The 17,216-nt window shown below is 43.0% G+C and overlaps 2 protein-coding genes across 3 annotated transcripts; one reads left to right on the top strand and one right to left on the bottom strand.

Annotated features, from left to right (window-relative positions):
• Positions 1 to 479: 479 nt before the first annotated feature.
• LOC311144907 (BAG family molecular chaperone regulator 4-like) lies at positions 480 to 5,225 on the bottom strand. The gene is made up of 5 exons (XM_084181088.1): positions 4,942 to 5,225; positions 4,247 to 4,369; positions 3,787 to 4,029; positions 3,418 to 3,693; positions 480 to 3,164 (listed from the first exon to the last, which is right to left on the bottom strand). The coding sequence occupies exons 1-5, from the start codon at positions 5,068 to 5,070 to the stop codon at positions 2,685 to 2,687; spliced, it is 1,251 nt and encodes a 416-aa protein (XP_084037214.1). The 5' UTR covers positions 5,071 to 5,225; the 3' UTR covers positions 480 to 2,684.
• A 419-nt stretch (positions 5,226 to 5,644) lies between these two features.
• On the top strand, positions 5,645 to 16,039 carry LOC311144908 (U6 snRNA-associated Sm-like protein LSm1). Of its 2 annotated transcripts, XR_014614542.1 has the most exons (5): positions 5,645 to 5,826; positions 6,117 to 6,185; positions 6,357 to 6,472; positions 14,195 to 14,442; positions 15,162 to 16,039. XR_014614542.1 is itself a non-coding variant. In XM_084181089.1 (4 exons), the coding sequence occupies exons 1-4, from the start codon at positions 5,781 to 5,783 to the stop codon at positions 14,363 to 14,365; spliced, it is 402 nt and encodes a 133-aa protein (XP_084037215.1). In that variant the 5' UTR covers positions 5,646 to 5,780; the 3' UTR covers positions 14,366 to 14,775. The 2 variants fall into 2 exon arrangements, 1 of the variants encoding a protein (XP_084037215.1); XM_084181089.1 differs by lacking the exon at positions 15,162 to 16,039 and having other exon boundaries at positions 5,646 to 5,826; positions 14,195 to 14,775.
• Positions 16,040 to 17,216: the final 1,177 nt, after the last annotated feature.

Genomic DNA, 17,216 nt, shown 5'->3' with positions numbered 1-17,216 from the left:
CTGGGAGTCTTCAGAGCAATCTGACGCCGTCCCACAAATCAAAGTCAATGCGTGTTCCACAAGGCTCGGAGAGACCGTGTTATGCTTTCGCATCAAATAGCTACCTATTTAAAGATCTGAAGGCTAGCTGGCAGGCAAGGGTGTGTGCGGACATACACTGCCTTCTCAACTTCACCAAAATACATTCATTTCATTTTTCTCATGGCTAGCCATTCTGAAATGGAGATAGGGATTCTTTAGGGAGGGAAACTATTCACAGAATGAATTAAATCCATAGAGAAAAGATATCAACTTGCAGTGTGTTTTGTCTCACTTACATTACCCCTCACTTCATTCAAATTTCTCTTTCATTTTCTCTGTCCCACCTATCATATGACGAACTCTTGTTAATTGTGAGTGTTTATGGTATGTTTTCCAAAAATACTATAAAATAACATGCATATAACACATTTGAAAAATGTACTGACATTTAATGCAATTCCTCAGTTTGAGCTGTAGTAATTTCTGAATCCGTCAGGAAAATATTCCCATCTTGTGTAGGAAACATGCATTACGTCAGAAACCGCTGTAGACAGGACCTTGGTCCCCGTTCCTGTATTTAAGTTGTCTACTATATATTACAAATATATATATTAATAGTGAATGGTGCTTTATCTGAACACAAAAATAACATCACAGGAAAATATGACAAACAGAACATTTTGTTCCATGCAAAGCTTAAGAGATTTTAAGTTTATTTTTTATAACGATTTGAAAAAGCACCTGCCGATATTATGGCACTCAACAAAGTAGCTGATTTCTAAGAAATTAGCACAGTCTACGAAATAAGTGATTTTTGGTGCTAGATTAAATAAGAAAAGCATCTGATTTGTTGTTTTGAAATAAAAAAGAGAAGCGAGTCAAACATCCAATCATAGTGCTGTAGGATGAAGCTGACCCAACCACCTGTTCCAATACTTTGACAATACATCCTTCTTCCTTAAAATATCACTGGGCCTGTATCCATAAAGCCTCTTAGAGTAGGAGTGCTGATCTAGGATCAGTTATCACCTTTTAGATCATAATGAATAAGATTATATGGACAAGGAGGACCTGAAACTAGATCAACACTCCTACTCCGAGACGATTAGTGGATATGGGTCCTGGTCTGATATGAACTTGAATGGTAAAACTGTGGAAGAATGGTCAGAGATTACTCTATAGAAGGAAGTATTGGGACAGGGTCTAAGGTCAGTTTTCCTTTTCGTCCTTCGAAGAATAACGCTAATCTGATCATAGATCTGCACTTAATTACAATGTCTACCACCAATCAATGGCAATAGCATTGTGGAGGAGTTGTAGACAAACTACTATACAGCACATACCAGGGTTGGCATCAATTCCATTTTTAATTCCATCTATTCAGGAAGTTAATTGAAACTTGCTCAATATTTCCATTGAGGTACTTTAAGTCATTAATTGAATTTCAATTAATTTCTTCCATCGACCGCAATGAAAAGCAATTGACCCTACCTTTGTAGATACTGAAGAAAAAAGTGTAAATGAACATAATAGTGTGTAACGTTACCCACCCAGGGATTGATATTAAAGTCTAAAAAGGCACTTGCCCATCGGGCAAGTCAGGAGTATTTTTTGGTTGCTCAAAGATTATGATCACTTGCCCGAAAATGTAAATTATGCAGAAGTGCCATATTGCCTGCCTTTCAATTACTTTAAATCAGTTTTTTTTAAATAGACTTGCCCGACTGCCATAAATTCTCTGTCTTTCACTTAAAATAAATATTCATTTTAGGCTATTGGAATTCATTGTAGTTTGGTTGTTTTTAAAAACAGATCACCTGCCTAATGGAGCAACCTCAGAGCAGGCTCAACTTGAGCAACTGCTCAGTTCACTTCCCCAAGGCAATAGGGCAACCCTTAATATCAATCCCTGCCACCCCTGTGGCGATTTGGAAGGCTGTGTTTGAATGCACACTGTTTGCATTCTGCTTACAATGACAAGTGGGAGATAAGGTTAGGGTTAGTGATAAAGGGGAAATCTCATGGTAGTGCAAATGGTTCGCAACATGTAAGAAAACATGGTGAATGGAACACTCATGGTAGAAGTGGACTTGAAAACACAGATCTAGGATCAGATTAGCCTACGCCAAATCCTAACCTTAATAACCAGGCAAAAACGTCTCACCCTATCAGTGATTAAGGGCCAACGTTTACCTACTTTGAAAGGAACATGGTGACACTATATGAAACCACCATTATAAGACTACATTACACTGGCACAAGCATGACATAACCGATGCTTTAAGCCGTCATGGACACTAATGTCGGGTTATGACAACTAACCCAACAACACCATAACTTAGTCATGACTTGATATGTACAACCATTACATTTGCCATCATGAATACTTTGACATGGCATCTCTTTTGTTCCTGATCACACCTGCATGAAGTAGCCTAAGCTGGCCTGATTCCAAACCAAACCAACCCCTAAGTCCTTGTCGACAACCATTCTTTCTATCTAAACCTTTACAATCCGGGAGGTGTAGTCAACAAACAGGGACTTAAGCATTTAATTCCAAGGAACCAGTTCGGATATGAAATAAGGACCACAACCTGACCGTGGAAGATTCAAATGTCACAAAAAAAGAACAGTGAGACCCTTAGAACCAGAACCGGTCCAATTCAGAAGGCCTTTTTCTCCAGCCGGTCCAGTATGGCCTGGATCCTCTGCACAGCCTCCTTCCGGGCCTGCCTAACCACTTCCTGTCCCTGAGTCTCCACTGAGTCCAGAACCAGCAGCTCCTTGGTCAGCAGTTCCTCCAGGTACCGGTAACTCTTGTCCGATTTTTTACCCACAAACTCGTCCACATCCTCATGGAGCAAAAGCACCCGGGCCATGACCTGCTGGACTTTGGCCAGGCTGGGGTTGTCGCTCAGGGGCTGGGGCCCGATCGGACCCTGGGACTGGGCTGGGGTTGGAGGCTCACCTTGGGAAGGCTTTGGCTCCTGCGCCCCCCCTCGCCATGGTTTGTTGTACATCTGGGGAGGTGAGCTGAAGTCGACAGGCTTGCCATTAGGGGGGTTAGGGGAGGGGGCTGGTCTGGATTTGGGTCCCACCTGTGGGGCACACTGGTGCTGGTGGGGTCCTGGGTAGTGCTGGTCCTGAGGAGGTAAAAAAGATTGTCTTAGACAATTAGTGTATAATGAATAGAAATTAAATGAATTCAGACCCAAGACAGCTATGGTACCAGAGGAGGATTTGAGCTTTTATCTGAAATATCCCCTTTCTTCCAAGAATAAGTAAATTAGGCCCACTTAGAGGGTATTTTAGAAACAATATGTTCAAATAAAGGAGACGAGACGACCAAAGGCCAATTTAGGTAACTGAGATGCCTCCCTTGTGTTCCACACGTACCTTGGCTTCATAGGGGGGTGGGGCTCCAGTGCCAGTGCCTGGCCAGGCTGGGGGGTGTTGCGGGCGGACAGGGGTCCCATAGTTGCTGTGTAGAGGTTGGGTGCCTGGCTGCCACTGCTGCTGCTGGTGTGAGGGCCCATACCCACCCGAGTGGGCCCAAGCCTCAGCCTGTGGCCTAGGGTGAAGGGCCTGTCCAGTGGGGTATTGGGGGTTTGGGGGCAATGCAGGACCACCTTCCCCATAGTGTGGGTAAGACCCAGGAGGATAGCTAGGGGCCTGGGAGAAAATAGACAACAAGCACCATTATACCCAACTGCCTTTACATCAGACACCGTTAAACACTGCCCTGCACTGGTTGAATGAACTTACCCCTTGACAGTGTGGTCCAGGGTAGTGGTGGTGCTGATGTTGGTGCTGGGCGTGTGGTTGGCCTGACCCCCCTGTGCTCTGCTCTGGTCCTTGGCAACCCTGGCTAGGGTACTGGCCTGTTGCCTGCCTGGGAGACATCTGCTCTGCACAGTAGAATGGGTTGGATGGGTGGAAAGAATTTGCAGAATACTGGCCTGGACCAGGGTTATAGACGCCATGGCCATTTGGATATGCTTGCATTGCCTGGATAGGGAGAGAAAGGGAATGTGTGCATACATCAGTAAGTGTTTGAATGTGAGTGCCAGACTGCCAGTCTGTGAAAATATGTGTGCGTGAGTAACAAAGTGTCAGGGAAGGGTGAGAGCCCTTGAGTCTATGGATAAGGACTTAATCCCCATGTATAGCTGTGGATTTAGAGGGCCTTTGCTATGACATAACATAACATGAGGCAGTACTGTACCTGTGGGTTGTAAGGTGGCTGCACATCGGATCCTGAAGGATAGGCATTTGGATAGTGCCCTGCTGTGGAATGTGTCTGAGGGTACCAGTAGTTTGAGGAGTAACCAGGGTATTGGGAAGCGTCCTGCAGGCATATGAGTCTCAAAATCAGCAATGTTTAAATATATAGCTATATTGACCAGAGTAAACAGTAACCCTAGACCTCTATTGCCACGTCACTTCAAGAACTTGTTTGACCAAAATATCCAATCATCAAATACAGCAAGACACTGACAGAATGCAAAAGCATTTCCTACTGTATTACATAATAGCTAGCTGACGTTCGCTAGCAGCAGAAGCATCACAAAACAGTAGCCATTAACTAGCTAGGATCTAACTAGGATATTTAGCATACACTACAAACTACATAACTAGACAATCTGCATGTCAAATATAACTAACTAAGCAAGTTAGATAACGTTAGCTAGCAATATAGGAAATCTTACTAGTTGGGACTGACGCGGTCAGAAGACGGCTAGCTAGCTGGCTAGAACGCAGGCTAGCCAGCTAACGTTAGCTAATGAACGTTAAACTTTATACACAGTACAAAAAGACAAAAGCTTGTTTACGAACATTAAATCGTATGTTCTAAAATGTGATTAACATAACTAGCTAGCTATCTACGTGTTGATATGAATTAGCTTCAATGTGTCTTACCATAGCGTTACTCCAGTTCACGTTATTATTTTCCGAGTTGAAATTTGAGGGCCAGGCGGATTTGGGATTCGACTGCATTTGATGATGCATAACCCAAGCAGCGTCCCCAGCACTTCTGTCGTTTGTCATTTAAAAAAATCGTGATAAAATCGACTGTCAAATCGGAGGGCTCTGACTGCTATGAAAAATAAATGCTTTATTGAAATTCTCGAGTTATAGAACGCATTGATCATGGACAGCTAAATATATTCTACTTTGCCCCTTTAATTTTTCGCCCCTCCCTCTTCTTTTTTCCCCCACATGCGTAGAATATTTGGTATTTTGACCAATAGGCTCTCAGAGTTTAGAGCAGATCTCTACGAATGCGTGGGTTTAAACCAATGATTTGTTTAAACAAATGGCGATGGGTTTAAAAGTATACGAAAACTATTTTTTTAACTTTATAAATACAATTCGTGGTAGTTGTTTGAATGGCCTAATATTTGTGTATTCTTAACAATCAAAGGCATGATCATTTAAAGTATTACATTATTAGAAAAATGAAATGTCCTAATTCTACATCAGTTATTAAAGTTATATTTGCCTAAATTGTCACTTAATAACTCAATCGAAATTCAAATAACATTTTTATTATATCTATTATCGGTTATCGGAATAAACGACAGAACATTTTCCAATGTGCCGTGCCATCGGCGTTTAATGGGTTAAAATTCTACAGGAAGCGTTCCGTGAGCGTGTGCGTTCCATGCGCTTCCTGTAGAGAGGATACAGCTATATTTTTGAACGAGTTTCATGGCTTTATACATTTTCTACACAGCGATTCGGTACACACGATCAAAATGAACTACATGCCAGGGACTGCGAGTCTCATCGATGATATAGACAGTAAGTTGGGATATCGAAGGTTAGGCTGAGTTGAGGCAGAAGTGTGAGTGAAAAGCCCACAATATTTCCAACGTTCGAAAACAGTGATGATGATGATAATGATCAAATAAAGTCACTATTATATTATAAACCCCTTCTTGTTAACTATTCATCATTCGTCACGGGGCGACCTTGCAACATTGTATCCAAAACTCAATGTGGGGGGGGGACAACAACAACAACGATTGGATACATTGTAACCACGTGCGGTCGCTCAACTATAAACATTCCTCTCTTTTTTGTTGTTGCAGAAAAACATCTTGTACTTCTTCGAGATGGAAGAACGCTAATTGGGTTTCTGAGAAGCATTGACCAGTTTGGTATGGCAAATTAACAACCTAATAATCAAATTGTGGTTTAAAAACCAGCCGCCTTAGCGTACTTTAATGTTGTCAATACTCAGATAATACAACTTATTCACAAGTGGGTACATTCAGGCAATCAGAGGGAAAATTATCTAAACTTCCCTATCACTTGACCTTCTCTTTCAGCCAACCTAGTTTTTCATCAAACAGTCGAGCGCATCCATGTGGGCAAGAAGTTTGGAGATATTCCCAGAGGAATCTTCATTGTGAGAGGAGAGAATGTTGTTTTGCTTGGAGAAATAGTAAGTATTCATCCATGCCACCAGTGGTGGAAAAAGTACTCAACTGTCATACTTGAGTAAAAGTAAAGATACCTTAATAGAAAATGACTCAAGTAAAAGTGGAAGCCACCCAGTAATATACTACTTGAGTAAAAGTCTAAAAGTATTTGGTTTTAAATATACCTAAGTATCAAAAGTAAATGCAATTGCTAAAATATACTTAAGTATCAAAAGTAAAAGTATAAATAATTTCATATTCCTTATATTAAGCAAACCAGATGGCACAATTTTTTACTTTTTTATTTATTGGCGGATACCCAGAGGTAAATAAATAATAAATAATATGCCATTTAGCAGACGCTTTCATCCAAAGCGACTTAGTCATGCGTGCATACATTTTTGTGTATGGGTGGTCCCGGGGATCGAACCCACTACCTTGGCGTTACAAGCGCCGTGCTCTACCAGCTGAGCTACAGAGGACCACAGGTCCAGGTACACTCCAACATAATTTAGAAACAAAGCATTTGTGTTTAGTGAGTCCGCCAGATCAGAGGCATAACCAGGGATGTTCTCTTGATAAGTGCATGAATTTGACCATTTTCCTGTCATTTTACATTTTAGTCATTTAGCAGACGCTCTCATCCAGAGCGACTTACAGGAGCAATTAGGGTTACGTGCCTTGCTCAAGGGCACATCGACAGATTTTTCACCTAGTCAGCTCGGGGATTAGAATCATCGACCTTTCAGTTACTGGCACAACGCTCTTAACCACTAAGCTACCTGCCGCTGTCAAAATGTAACAAGTATTTTTGGGTGTCAGGGAAAATGTATGGAGTAAAAAGTACATTATTTTCATTAGGAATGTAGTAAAGTAAAAGTTGTCTAAAATATAAATAGTAAAATGCAGATACCCCAAAAAACTACTTGAGTAGTACATTAAAGTATTTGTACTTAAGTACTTTCCACCACTGCATGCCACCCTCTTGTTCTTTATCAGTACTTCAAGGCTGCTTTCCTTAGTAGAGTAGGCCTACACACAGTAATTTGTTTGTGTTAAAGTAAGCCTGTTGATTAGAATCATATTAGGATCATAGAGAATGAAAAACAACCAGAAATAACAGCTGATTTTCTGGTTCATTTAAGAAAGCTAAACACAGATATGTGTGTTTGGTTGTTGAGTCAATTAGACCATGCTCATTTCAAGCTTATCTTTCTGGGCCAGTATGAAAAACTCTAAGTCGCTCTGGATAAGAGTGTCTGCTAAATTACTAAAATGTAAAAATGTAAAACTAAAATGTTATTTCAGAATATCAGGCAAGTTAGCTGGCTAACTTGTTGATTTTGCTTTGTAGTATCCCCCTCAGTTGAATGTCTAGCAGTTTTTCAATATACTCACATTATTATTATTATTATTATTTATTTTTATTTTTTCACCTTTATTTAACCAGGTAAACCAGTTGAGAACAAGTTCTCATTTACAACTGCGACCTGGCCAAGATAAAGCAAAGCAGTGCGATAAAAACAACAACACAGAGTTACATATGGGGTAAACAAAACATAAGGTCATAAAATACAACAGAAAATATATATACAGTGTGTGCAAATGTAGCAAGTTATGGAGGTAAGGCAATAAATAGGCTATAGTGCAAAATAATTACAATTAGTATTAACACTGGAATGCTAGATGTGCAAGAGATTATGTGCAAATAGAGATACTGGGGTGCAAAAGAGCAAAATAAATAACAATATAGGGATGAGGTAGTTGGGTGGGCTAATTTCAGATGGGCTGTGTACATGTGCAGTGATCGGTAAGGTGCTCTGACAACTGATGCTTAAAGTTAGTGAGGGAGATAAGAGTCTCCAGCTTCAGAGATTTTTGCAATTCGTTCCAGTCATTGGCAGCAGAGAACTGGAAGGAATGGCGGCCAAAGGAGGTGTTGGCTTTGGGAATGACCAGTGAGATATACCTGCTGGAGCGCAGACTACGGGTGGGTGCTGCTATGGTGAGCAATGAGCTAAGATAAGGTGGGGATTTGCCTAGCAGTGATTTATAGATGGCCTGTAGCCAGTGGGTTTGACAATGAACATGTAGTGAGGACCAGCCAACAAGAGCGTACAGGTCACAGTGGTGGGTAGTGTATGGGGCTTTGGAGACAAAACGGATGGCACTGTGATAGACTACATCCAATTTGCTGAGTAGAGTGTTGGAGGCTATTTTGTAAATGACATCGCCGAAGTCAAGGATCGGTAGGATAGTCAGTTTTACGAGGGCATGTTTGGCAGCATGAGTGAAGGAGGCTTTGTTGCGAAATAGGAAGCCGATTCTAGATTTAACTTTGGATTGGAGATTCTTAATGTGAGTCTGGAAGGAGAGTTTACAGTCTAACCAGACACCTAGGTATTTGTAGTTGTCCACATACTCTAGGTCAGACCCGTCGAGAGTGGTGATTCTAGTCGGGTGGGCGGGTGCCAGCAGCGTTCGATTGAAGAGCATGCATTTAGTTTTACTAGTGTTTAAGAGCAGTTGGAGGCTACTGAAGGAGTGTTGTATGGCATTGAAGCTCGTTTGGAGGTTTGTTAACACAGTGTCCAATGAAGGGCCAGATGTATACAAAATGGTGTCGTCTGCGTAGAGGTGGATCTGAGAGTCACCAGCAGCAAGAGCGACATCATTGATATACACGGAGAAAAGAGTCGGCCCAAGAATTGAACCCTGTGGCACCCCCATAGAGACTGCCATAGGTCCAGACAACAGGCCCTCCGATTTCACACATTGAACTCTATCTGAGAAGTAGTTGGTGAACCAGGCGAGGCAGTCATTTGAGAAACCAGGGCTATTTAGTCTGCCAATAAGAATGCGGGGGTTGACAGAGTCGAAAGCCTTGGCCAGGTCGATGAAGACGGCTGCACAGTACTGTCTATTATCGATCGCGGTTATAATATTGTTTAGGACCTTGAGCGTGGCTGAAGTGCACCCATGACCAGCTCGGAAACCGGATTGCATAGCGGAGAAGGTACGGTGGGATTCGAAATGGTTGGTGATCTGTTTGTTAACTTGGCTTTCAAATACTTTCGAAAGGCAGGGCAGGATGGATATAGGTCTGTAACAGTTTGGATCTAGAGTGTCACCCCCTTTGAAGAGGGGGATGACCGCGGCAGCTTTCCAATCTCTGGGGATCTCAGACGTTACGAAAGAGAGGTTGAACAGGCTAGTAATAGGGGTAGTAATTAGTAAGTAATTCAGCCCAAACTTTATTTGTCACCTACATAGTGTGGTTGATTCACACACAGGGCCCGGTTTCCCATAAGCATCTTAAGGCTAAGTTCATAGTTAGAACCATAGGATCCTATCATTCTAAGATGATCTTAGCTTGAACTCACTGGGGCCAAGCTTCCTGCCATCCAGGACCTCTATACCAGGCGGTGACAGAGGAAGGCCCTAAAAATTGTCAAAGACTCCAGCCACCCAGTCATAGACTGTTCTTTCTGCTACCGCACGGCAAGCGGTACCGGAGCGCCAAGTCTAGGTCCAAAAGGCTCCTTAACAGCTTAGCCCCGGCCCGCTAGCACATGCTAGCCGTGGCCTCTTGCTCGCTAGTGCTATAGCAGCCCCCGAACTACCTCCGAACTCTCCTATTGCTGTTCACCGTACCTTATGATAACTCAGCTATACAGCTGATGCCTGCTGGACTGTTCCTTTATACGGTACGGCATCCTGTTTATGTTTAGCCTCAGCCCAAACTTTGTCGCCATTACCAGCTGTTGTCTTAGCTCTCGAATAACACCTGTGATTGCTTTATGCCTCTCTCCCATTTCAATATGCCTTGCTTATTGCTGTTTCGGTTATTTCTTATTGCACTATTTCACTGTAGATCCCCCAGCCCAGCTCAACCTGCCATAGATAGCTCCTTTGTCCCACCCCCCATACACGCGGCGACCGACTCAATCGGTGCCTCCAGTGATGCTATCTCTTTCATTGTTACCCAACGCTTAGGTTTACCTCCACTGTACTCATACCCTTCCATATCCTTTTCTGTACATAATGCCCTGAATCTATTCTACAACACCCGGAAACCTGACCCTTTTTTTCTCTGCACCCAACGCACTAGAAGACCAGTACTTAAAGCCTTTAGCCGTATCCTTATTCTACTCCTCCTCTGTTCCTCTGGTGATGTAGAGGTTAACCCAGGCCCTGTAGCCCCCAGTATAACTCCTACTCCCCAAGCATTATCATTTGTTGACTTCTGTAACCGTAAAAGCATTGGTTTCTTGCAAATTAACATCAGAAGCCTCCTCCCTAAGTTTGAGTTATTCACTGCGTTAGCACACTCCGCCAACCCTGATGTCCTAGCAGTGTCTGAATCCTGGCTTAGGAAGGCCACCAAAAATTCAGAAATGTCCATCCCCAACTACAACATTTTGTAGTTGGGGATGGATAAGTCTCTCACTGTTGCCGCTTGCTACAGACCCCCCTCAGCCCCGAGCTGTGCCCTGGACACCATATGTGAACTGATTGCCCCCCATCTATCCTCAGAGTTCGTACTGCTTGGTGACCTAAACTGGGATATGCTTAACACCCCGGCCAACCTACAATCTAAACTAGATGCCCTCAATCTCACACAAATTATCAACGAACCTACCAGGTACAACCCTAAATCTGTAAACATGGGCACCCTCATAGATATCATCCTGACAAATTTACCCTCTAAATACACCTCCGCTGTCTTCAACCAGGATCTCAGCGATCACTGCCTCATTGCCTGCGTCCGTAATGGGTCCGCGGTCAAACGACCACCCCTCATCACTGTCAAACGCTCCCTAAAACACTTTAGCAAGCTGGCCTTTCTAATTGACCTGGCCCGGGTATCCTGGATGGATATTGACCTCATTCCGTCAGTAGAGGATGCCTGGTTGTTCTTTAAAAGTGCTTTCCTCTCAATCTTAAATAAGCATGCCCCATTCAAAAAATTCAGAACTAAGAACAGATATAGCCCCTGGTTCTCCCTTGACTGCCCTTGTCCAGCACAAAAACATCCTGTGGCGTACTGCATTAGCATCGAACAGCCCCCGCGATATGCAACTTTTCAGGGAAGTCAGGAACCAATATACACAAGCAGTTAGGAACGCAAATGCTAGCTTTTTCAAACAGAAATGTGCATCCTGTAGCACTAACTACAAAAAGTTTTGGGACACTGTAAAGTCCATGGAAAATAAGAGCACCTCCTCCCAACTGCCCACTGCACTGAGGCTAGGAAACACTGTCACCACCGATAAATCTACAATAATCGAGAATTTCAACAAGCATTTTGCTACGGCTGGCCATGCTTTCCACCTGGCTACCACTACCCCGGCCACCAGCTCTGCACCCTCCGCTGCAACTTGCCCATGCCCCCCCCCCCCCCCCCACCCCACCCCCCCTCACACAAATTGAGACAGCTGATGTTCTGAAAGAGCTGAAAAATCTGGACCCCTACAAATCAGCTGGGCTAGACAATCTGGACCCTTTCTTTCTAAAATTAGCAGCCGAAATTGTCGCAACCCCTATTTCTAGCCTGTTCAACCTCTCTTTCGTAACGTCTGAGATCCCCAGAGATTGGAAAGCTGCCGTGGTCATCCCCCTCTTCAAAGGGGGTGACACTCTAGATCCAAACTGTTACAGACCTATATCCATCCTGCCCTGCCTTTCGAAAGTATTTGAAAGCCAAGTTAACAAACAGATCACCGACCATTTCGAATCCCACCGTACCTTCTCCGCTATGCAATCCGGTTTCCGAGCTGGTCATGGGTGCACCTCAGCCACGCTCAAGGTCCTAAACGATATTATAACCTCGATCGATAAAAGACAGTACTGCGCAGCCGTCTTCATTGACCTGGCCAAGCCTTTCGACTCTGTCAACCACCGCATTCTTATTGGCAGACTAAATAGCCTTGGTTTCTCTAATGACTGCCTCGCCTGATTCACCAACTACTTTTCAGATGGAGTTCAATGTGTCAAATCGGAGGGCCTGTTGTCTGGACCTCTGGCCGTCTCTATGGGGGTGCCACATGGTTCAATTCTCGGGCCGACTCTATTCTCTGTGTATATCAATGATGTTGCTCTTGCTGCTGGTGAAGCTCGGATCCACCTCTATGCGGACGACACCATTTTGTATACATCTGGCCCTTCATTGGACACTGTGTTAACAAACCTCCAAACGCGCTTCAACGCCATACAACACTCCTTCCGTAGCCTCCAACTGCTCTTAAACACTAGTAAAACTAAATGCATGCTCTTCAACCGAACGCTGCTTGCACCCGCCCACCCGACTAGAATCACTACTCTCGGCGGGTCTGACCTAGAGTATGTGGACAACTACAAATACCTAGGTGTCTGGTTAGACTGTAAACTCTCCTTCCAGACTCGCATTAAGCATCTCCAATCAAAAGTTAGATCTAAAATCGGCTTCCTATTTCGCAACAAAGCCTCCTTCATTCATGCTGCCAAACATGCCCTCGCAAAACGGACTATCCTACCGATCCTTGACTTCGGCAATGTAATTTACAAAATAGCCTCCAACACTCTACTCAGCAAATTGGATGTAGTCTATCACAGTGCCATCCTTTTTGTCACCAAAGCCCCATATACTACCCACCATTGTGACCTGTACGCTCTTGTTGGCTGGCCCTCACTACATATTCGTCGCCAAACCCACTGGCTCCAGGTAATCTATAAATCACTGCTAGGCAAATCCCCGTCTTACCTTAGCTCACTGGTCACCATAGCAACACCCACCCGTAGTCTGCGCTCCAGCAGGTATATCTCACTGGTCATCCCCAAAGCCAACACCTCCTTTGGCCGCCATTCCTTCCAGTTCTCTGCTGCCAATGACTGGAACGAACTGCAAAAATCTCTGAAGCTGGAGACTCTTATCTCCCTCACTAACTTTAAGCGTCAGTTGTCAGAGCAGCTTACCGATCACTGCACCTGTACACAGCCATTCTGAAATTAGCCCACCCAACTACCTCATCCCCATATTGTTATTTATTTTGCTAATTTGCACCCCAGTATCTCTATTTGCACATAAGCTTTTGCACATCTATTGTTCCAGTGTTAATACGAAATTGTAACTATTTTGCACTATGGCCTATTTATTGCCTTACCTCCATAACTTACTACATTCGCACACACTGTATATATATTTTCTGTTTGTATTTTTGACTTTATGTTTTGTTTAACCCATATGTAACTCTGTGTTGTTGTTTTTATCGCACTGCTTTGCTTTATCTTGTCCAGGTCGCAGTTGTAAATGAGAACTTGTTCTCAACTGGCTTACCTGGTTAAATAAAGGTGAAATAAATAAAAAACAAGCCATAAGACTGCTGAACAGTGAATCAAATGGCTACCTGGACTATTTGCATTGACCCCCCTTTTTTACACTGCTGGTACTCACTGTTTATTATCTATGCATAGTCACTTTACCCCTACCTACATGTACATATTACCTCGACTAACTTGTATCCCCGCACATTGACTCGGTACCGGTACCCCCTGTATATAGCCTCGTTATTGTAACTTTTTTTTTCTTACTTTATTTTATTTTAGTCTACACCTGTTGAATTCGGCGCATGTGACGAATACAGTTTCATTTGATCAGTTGATAAAAATCAACTGCTGGGGTTTACACGTGTGCCACTTCTATTACTCTCCAGCAGGACATGGATGACATGTAAGTTGACAGTATGTTTAATATGATACCTCTTTAGGACATGGATAAGCCGTGTGACACAGTCTTGCAGCAAGTTTCTATAGAGGAGATCCTGGAGGAGCAGCGATTGCAACAGCAAGCCAAGCAGGAGACGGAGAAAGCCAAGGTGTCCGCACTGAAGGACAGAGGCCTATCCATCCCAAAAGCAGATAATCTCGATGAATACTGAAGACGCTTCTGTTCCATTTTCTTCCGTTATACTGGACTCCTCAGTTATATGTCGATTAGGGGATTCTTTTGGAGACGGTGAGAAGAATGTGTGTTTTGTAGATGACGCAGCGTCACACTAAATACTGTACTGATTTCATTTTGATTATGGCTCATTGGTTTGAAAGCAAGCAATGAATTAAGTGATGCATTTTTGTTATCTTTGATGGCCGGTGTTATGCAGGAATTGAGGGTAGACCACACAGCCTAGATTGTCTACAAGACAACATTTGATGAGAAATCAATTATGATTTTCATACCACAGCACTGAGAACTTTGTCAATAGTATATAGTGATGTACACTTTATGTTAGTGTAAGCAGACAAATTGTAATGATAAAATGTGTTTTCCATTAAAGTTTGTTATTTTAAATGGGAATTTTCACTTGAGTCTGACAATGGAACACTGCTCTACTGCTGCAGGCACTGCAGTCTCCCATAGAGTGATAGAGGCCTCTAGTGGCCAAAAGGCCATATTAGCATGGGCAGTGCCGTTGAGGGCTTCCACCATTTTAATATAGTCAACTGGGTGGGACTTCCAACTTCATTGGCTGATCCATCCTGGTGACCATGTTGAAATCATGTCCAACCGGGTCATCAGGAGGCATCAGCCAATCTGACGGAGAATGGAGCTGGGAGGTATAGCGGACGTTTTACGGGCTCCTGACCAATTATGTTATTTTGTGTTGTTTTTTTGTGCTGATCTTAAAGTTTTTTGTACGTAATGTTTTCACCATCATTTCCTATGACCGAAAATAGCTTCCGGACATCAGAACAGCGATCACTAACCTTGATTTGGATGAAGAATTCTACTTCAATGATTCGGCTACGCAGGACATACTGCTCACCGGGACCAGGCCCTAATCCCCTACACTCAGAAAGAGGAAAAGACAACGATATAGAGGCTGGCATGGGACACCCTGATGAAACTATGGCAGCGAGTGAATAACCCACCCTTCCCTCTGTTCTATTGGTGAATGTACAATCACTGGAGAACAAACTAGACGAGCTCCGTTCGAGACTGTCCTATCAATGGGACCTGAAGAACTGTAATAGCCTATGTTTGTCGATATGTAGGCGGAAGTCGGACATTTTTAATCCCAATAAGGGAATGGGCACACTAAGACTCAGGAACACGGATGAAATTGTATATGACGTATATCATTGTCCATTTTTGTCCATCAAAAGTACAACTCATCTTTTCAGACCAGTTCATACGATGGGTGCATACAAAAAAAGATTGACAATTTGTAAAAATTCACCTTACAATGGATAACTCCCATTGAAAAAGAATTGTCTTCATCCGGAATATTCGGACACAAGCCTAATGTATACCGTCTATGCACAACACACATTGAAAGTTGGTGATCGCTGGTGATTAAAGATGGCCACTGACTGCAGAAAACTGATCTGCTCGAACATACCCTGTGGTTATGAGTTCATTTCCAGCATATGGCACATTAATTGAATTTGGATCATATTTGGATCCCATGTCTCCTTTCCGTGTTATTAGACCTACTGATATTTTACTTTATATGTATATATACACTGAACATAAATATAAATGCAACATGTAAAGTGTTGGTCCCATGTTTCATGAGCTGAAATAAAAGATCCCAGAAATTATCCATACACACAAAAAGCTTATTTCTCTCAAATTTTGTGCACAAATTTGTTTACATCCCTCTTAGTTAGAGTTTCTCCTTTGCCAAGATAATCCATCCACCTCAGGTGTGTCATATCAAACAGCATATCATTACACAGGTGCACCTTGAGCTGGGGACAATAAAAGGTCACTCTAAAATGTGCAGTTCTGTCACACAACACAATGCCACAGATGTCTCCATTTTTGAGGGAGCGTGCAATTGGCGTGATGACTGCAGGAATGTCCACCAGAGCTGTTGCCAGAGAATTTAATGTTAATTTCTCTACCATAAGCTGCCTCCAACGTCGTTTTAGAAAATGTGGCAGTATGTCCAACTGACCTCACAACCACAGACCACGTTTATGGCGTCGTGTGGGCAAGCAGTTTGCTGATGTCAACATTGTGAACAGAGTGCCCCATGGTGGTGGTGGGGTTATGGTATGGGCAGGCATAAGCCACAGACAAACACAATTGCATTTTATCGATGGCAATTTGAATGCACAGAGATACAGTGAAGAGATCCTGAGACCCATTGTCGTGCCATTCATCCGCCGTCATCACCTCATGTTTCAGCATGATAATGCACGGCCCCATGTCGCAAGGATCTGTATACAATTCCTGGAAGCTGAAAATGTCCCAGGTCTTCCATGGCCTGCATACTCAACAGACATGTCACCCACTGAGCATGTTTGGGATGCTCTGGATCAACGTGTATGACAGTGTGTTACAGTTTCTGCCAATATCCAGCAACTTCGCACAACCATTGACGAGGAGTGGGACAACATTAAACAGGCCACAATCAACAGCCTGATCAACTCTATGCGATGGAGATGTTTTGCGCTGCATGAGGCAAATGGTGGTCACACCAGATACTGACTGTTTTTTTATACATGTCTCTACCTTTTTTTTTAAAGGTATCTGTGACCAACAGATGCATACATGTACTCCAAGTTGTGAAATCCCAGAGATTAGGGCCTAATGAATTTCTTTCAATTTACTGATTTATTATATGAACTGTTACTCAGTAAAATCTTTGAAATTGTTGTATGTTACGTTTTATATTTTTGTTCAGTATATACGGTACCAGTCAAAAGTTTGGACACACCTACTCATTCAAGGGTTTTTCTTTATTTTTACTATTTTCTACATTGTAGAATAATAGTGAAGAC

The sequence above is a fragment of the Coregonus lavaretus genome (genome assembly GCF_964263955.1).
Source record: "Coregonus lavaretus genome assembly, chromosome: 17".
NCBI classification, from domain to species: Eukaryota; Metazoa; Chordata; class Actinopteri; order Salmoniformes; family Salmonidae; genus Coregonus; species Coregonus lavaretus.
Note: the sequence above shows the minus strand (reverse complement) of the source record. Positions and strands in the feature narration are given on the sequence as shown.

What these genes read in the sequence shown, in the direction of transcription:
- LOC311144907 (XM_084181088.1), bottom strand. Translation starts at nt 5,070, where the DNA reads ATGACAAACGACAGAAGTGCTGGGGACGCTGCTTGGGTTATGCATCAT. An exon ending in TGAACTGGAGTAACGCTATG is followed by an intron (nt 4,370 to 4,941) that starts GTAAGACACATT and finishes ATATGCCTGCAG; the next exon opens with GACGCTTCCCAATACCCTGG. An exon ending in AGCCACCTTACAACCCACAG is followed by an intron (nt 4,030 to 4,246) that starts GTACAGTACTGC and finishes CTCCCTATCCAG; the next exon opens with GCAATGCAAGCATATCCAAA.
- LOC311144908 (XM_084181089.1), top strand. Translation starts at nt 5,781, where the DNA reads ATGAACTACATGCCAGGGACTGCGAGTCTCATCGATGATATAGACA. An exon ending in TCTCATCGATGATATAGACA is followed by an intron (nt 5,827 to 6,116) that starts GTAAGTTGGGAT and finishes TTGTTGTTGCAG; the next exon opens with AAAAACATCTTGTACTTCTT. An exon ending in TTGTTTTGCTTGGAGAAATA is followed by an intron (nt 6,473 to 14,194) that starts GTAAGTATTCAT and finishes ATACCTCTTTAG; the next exon opens with GACATGGATAAGCCGTGTGA.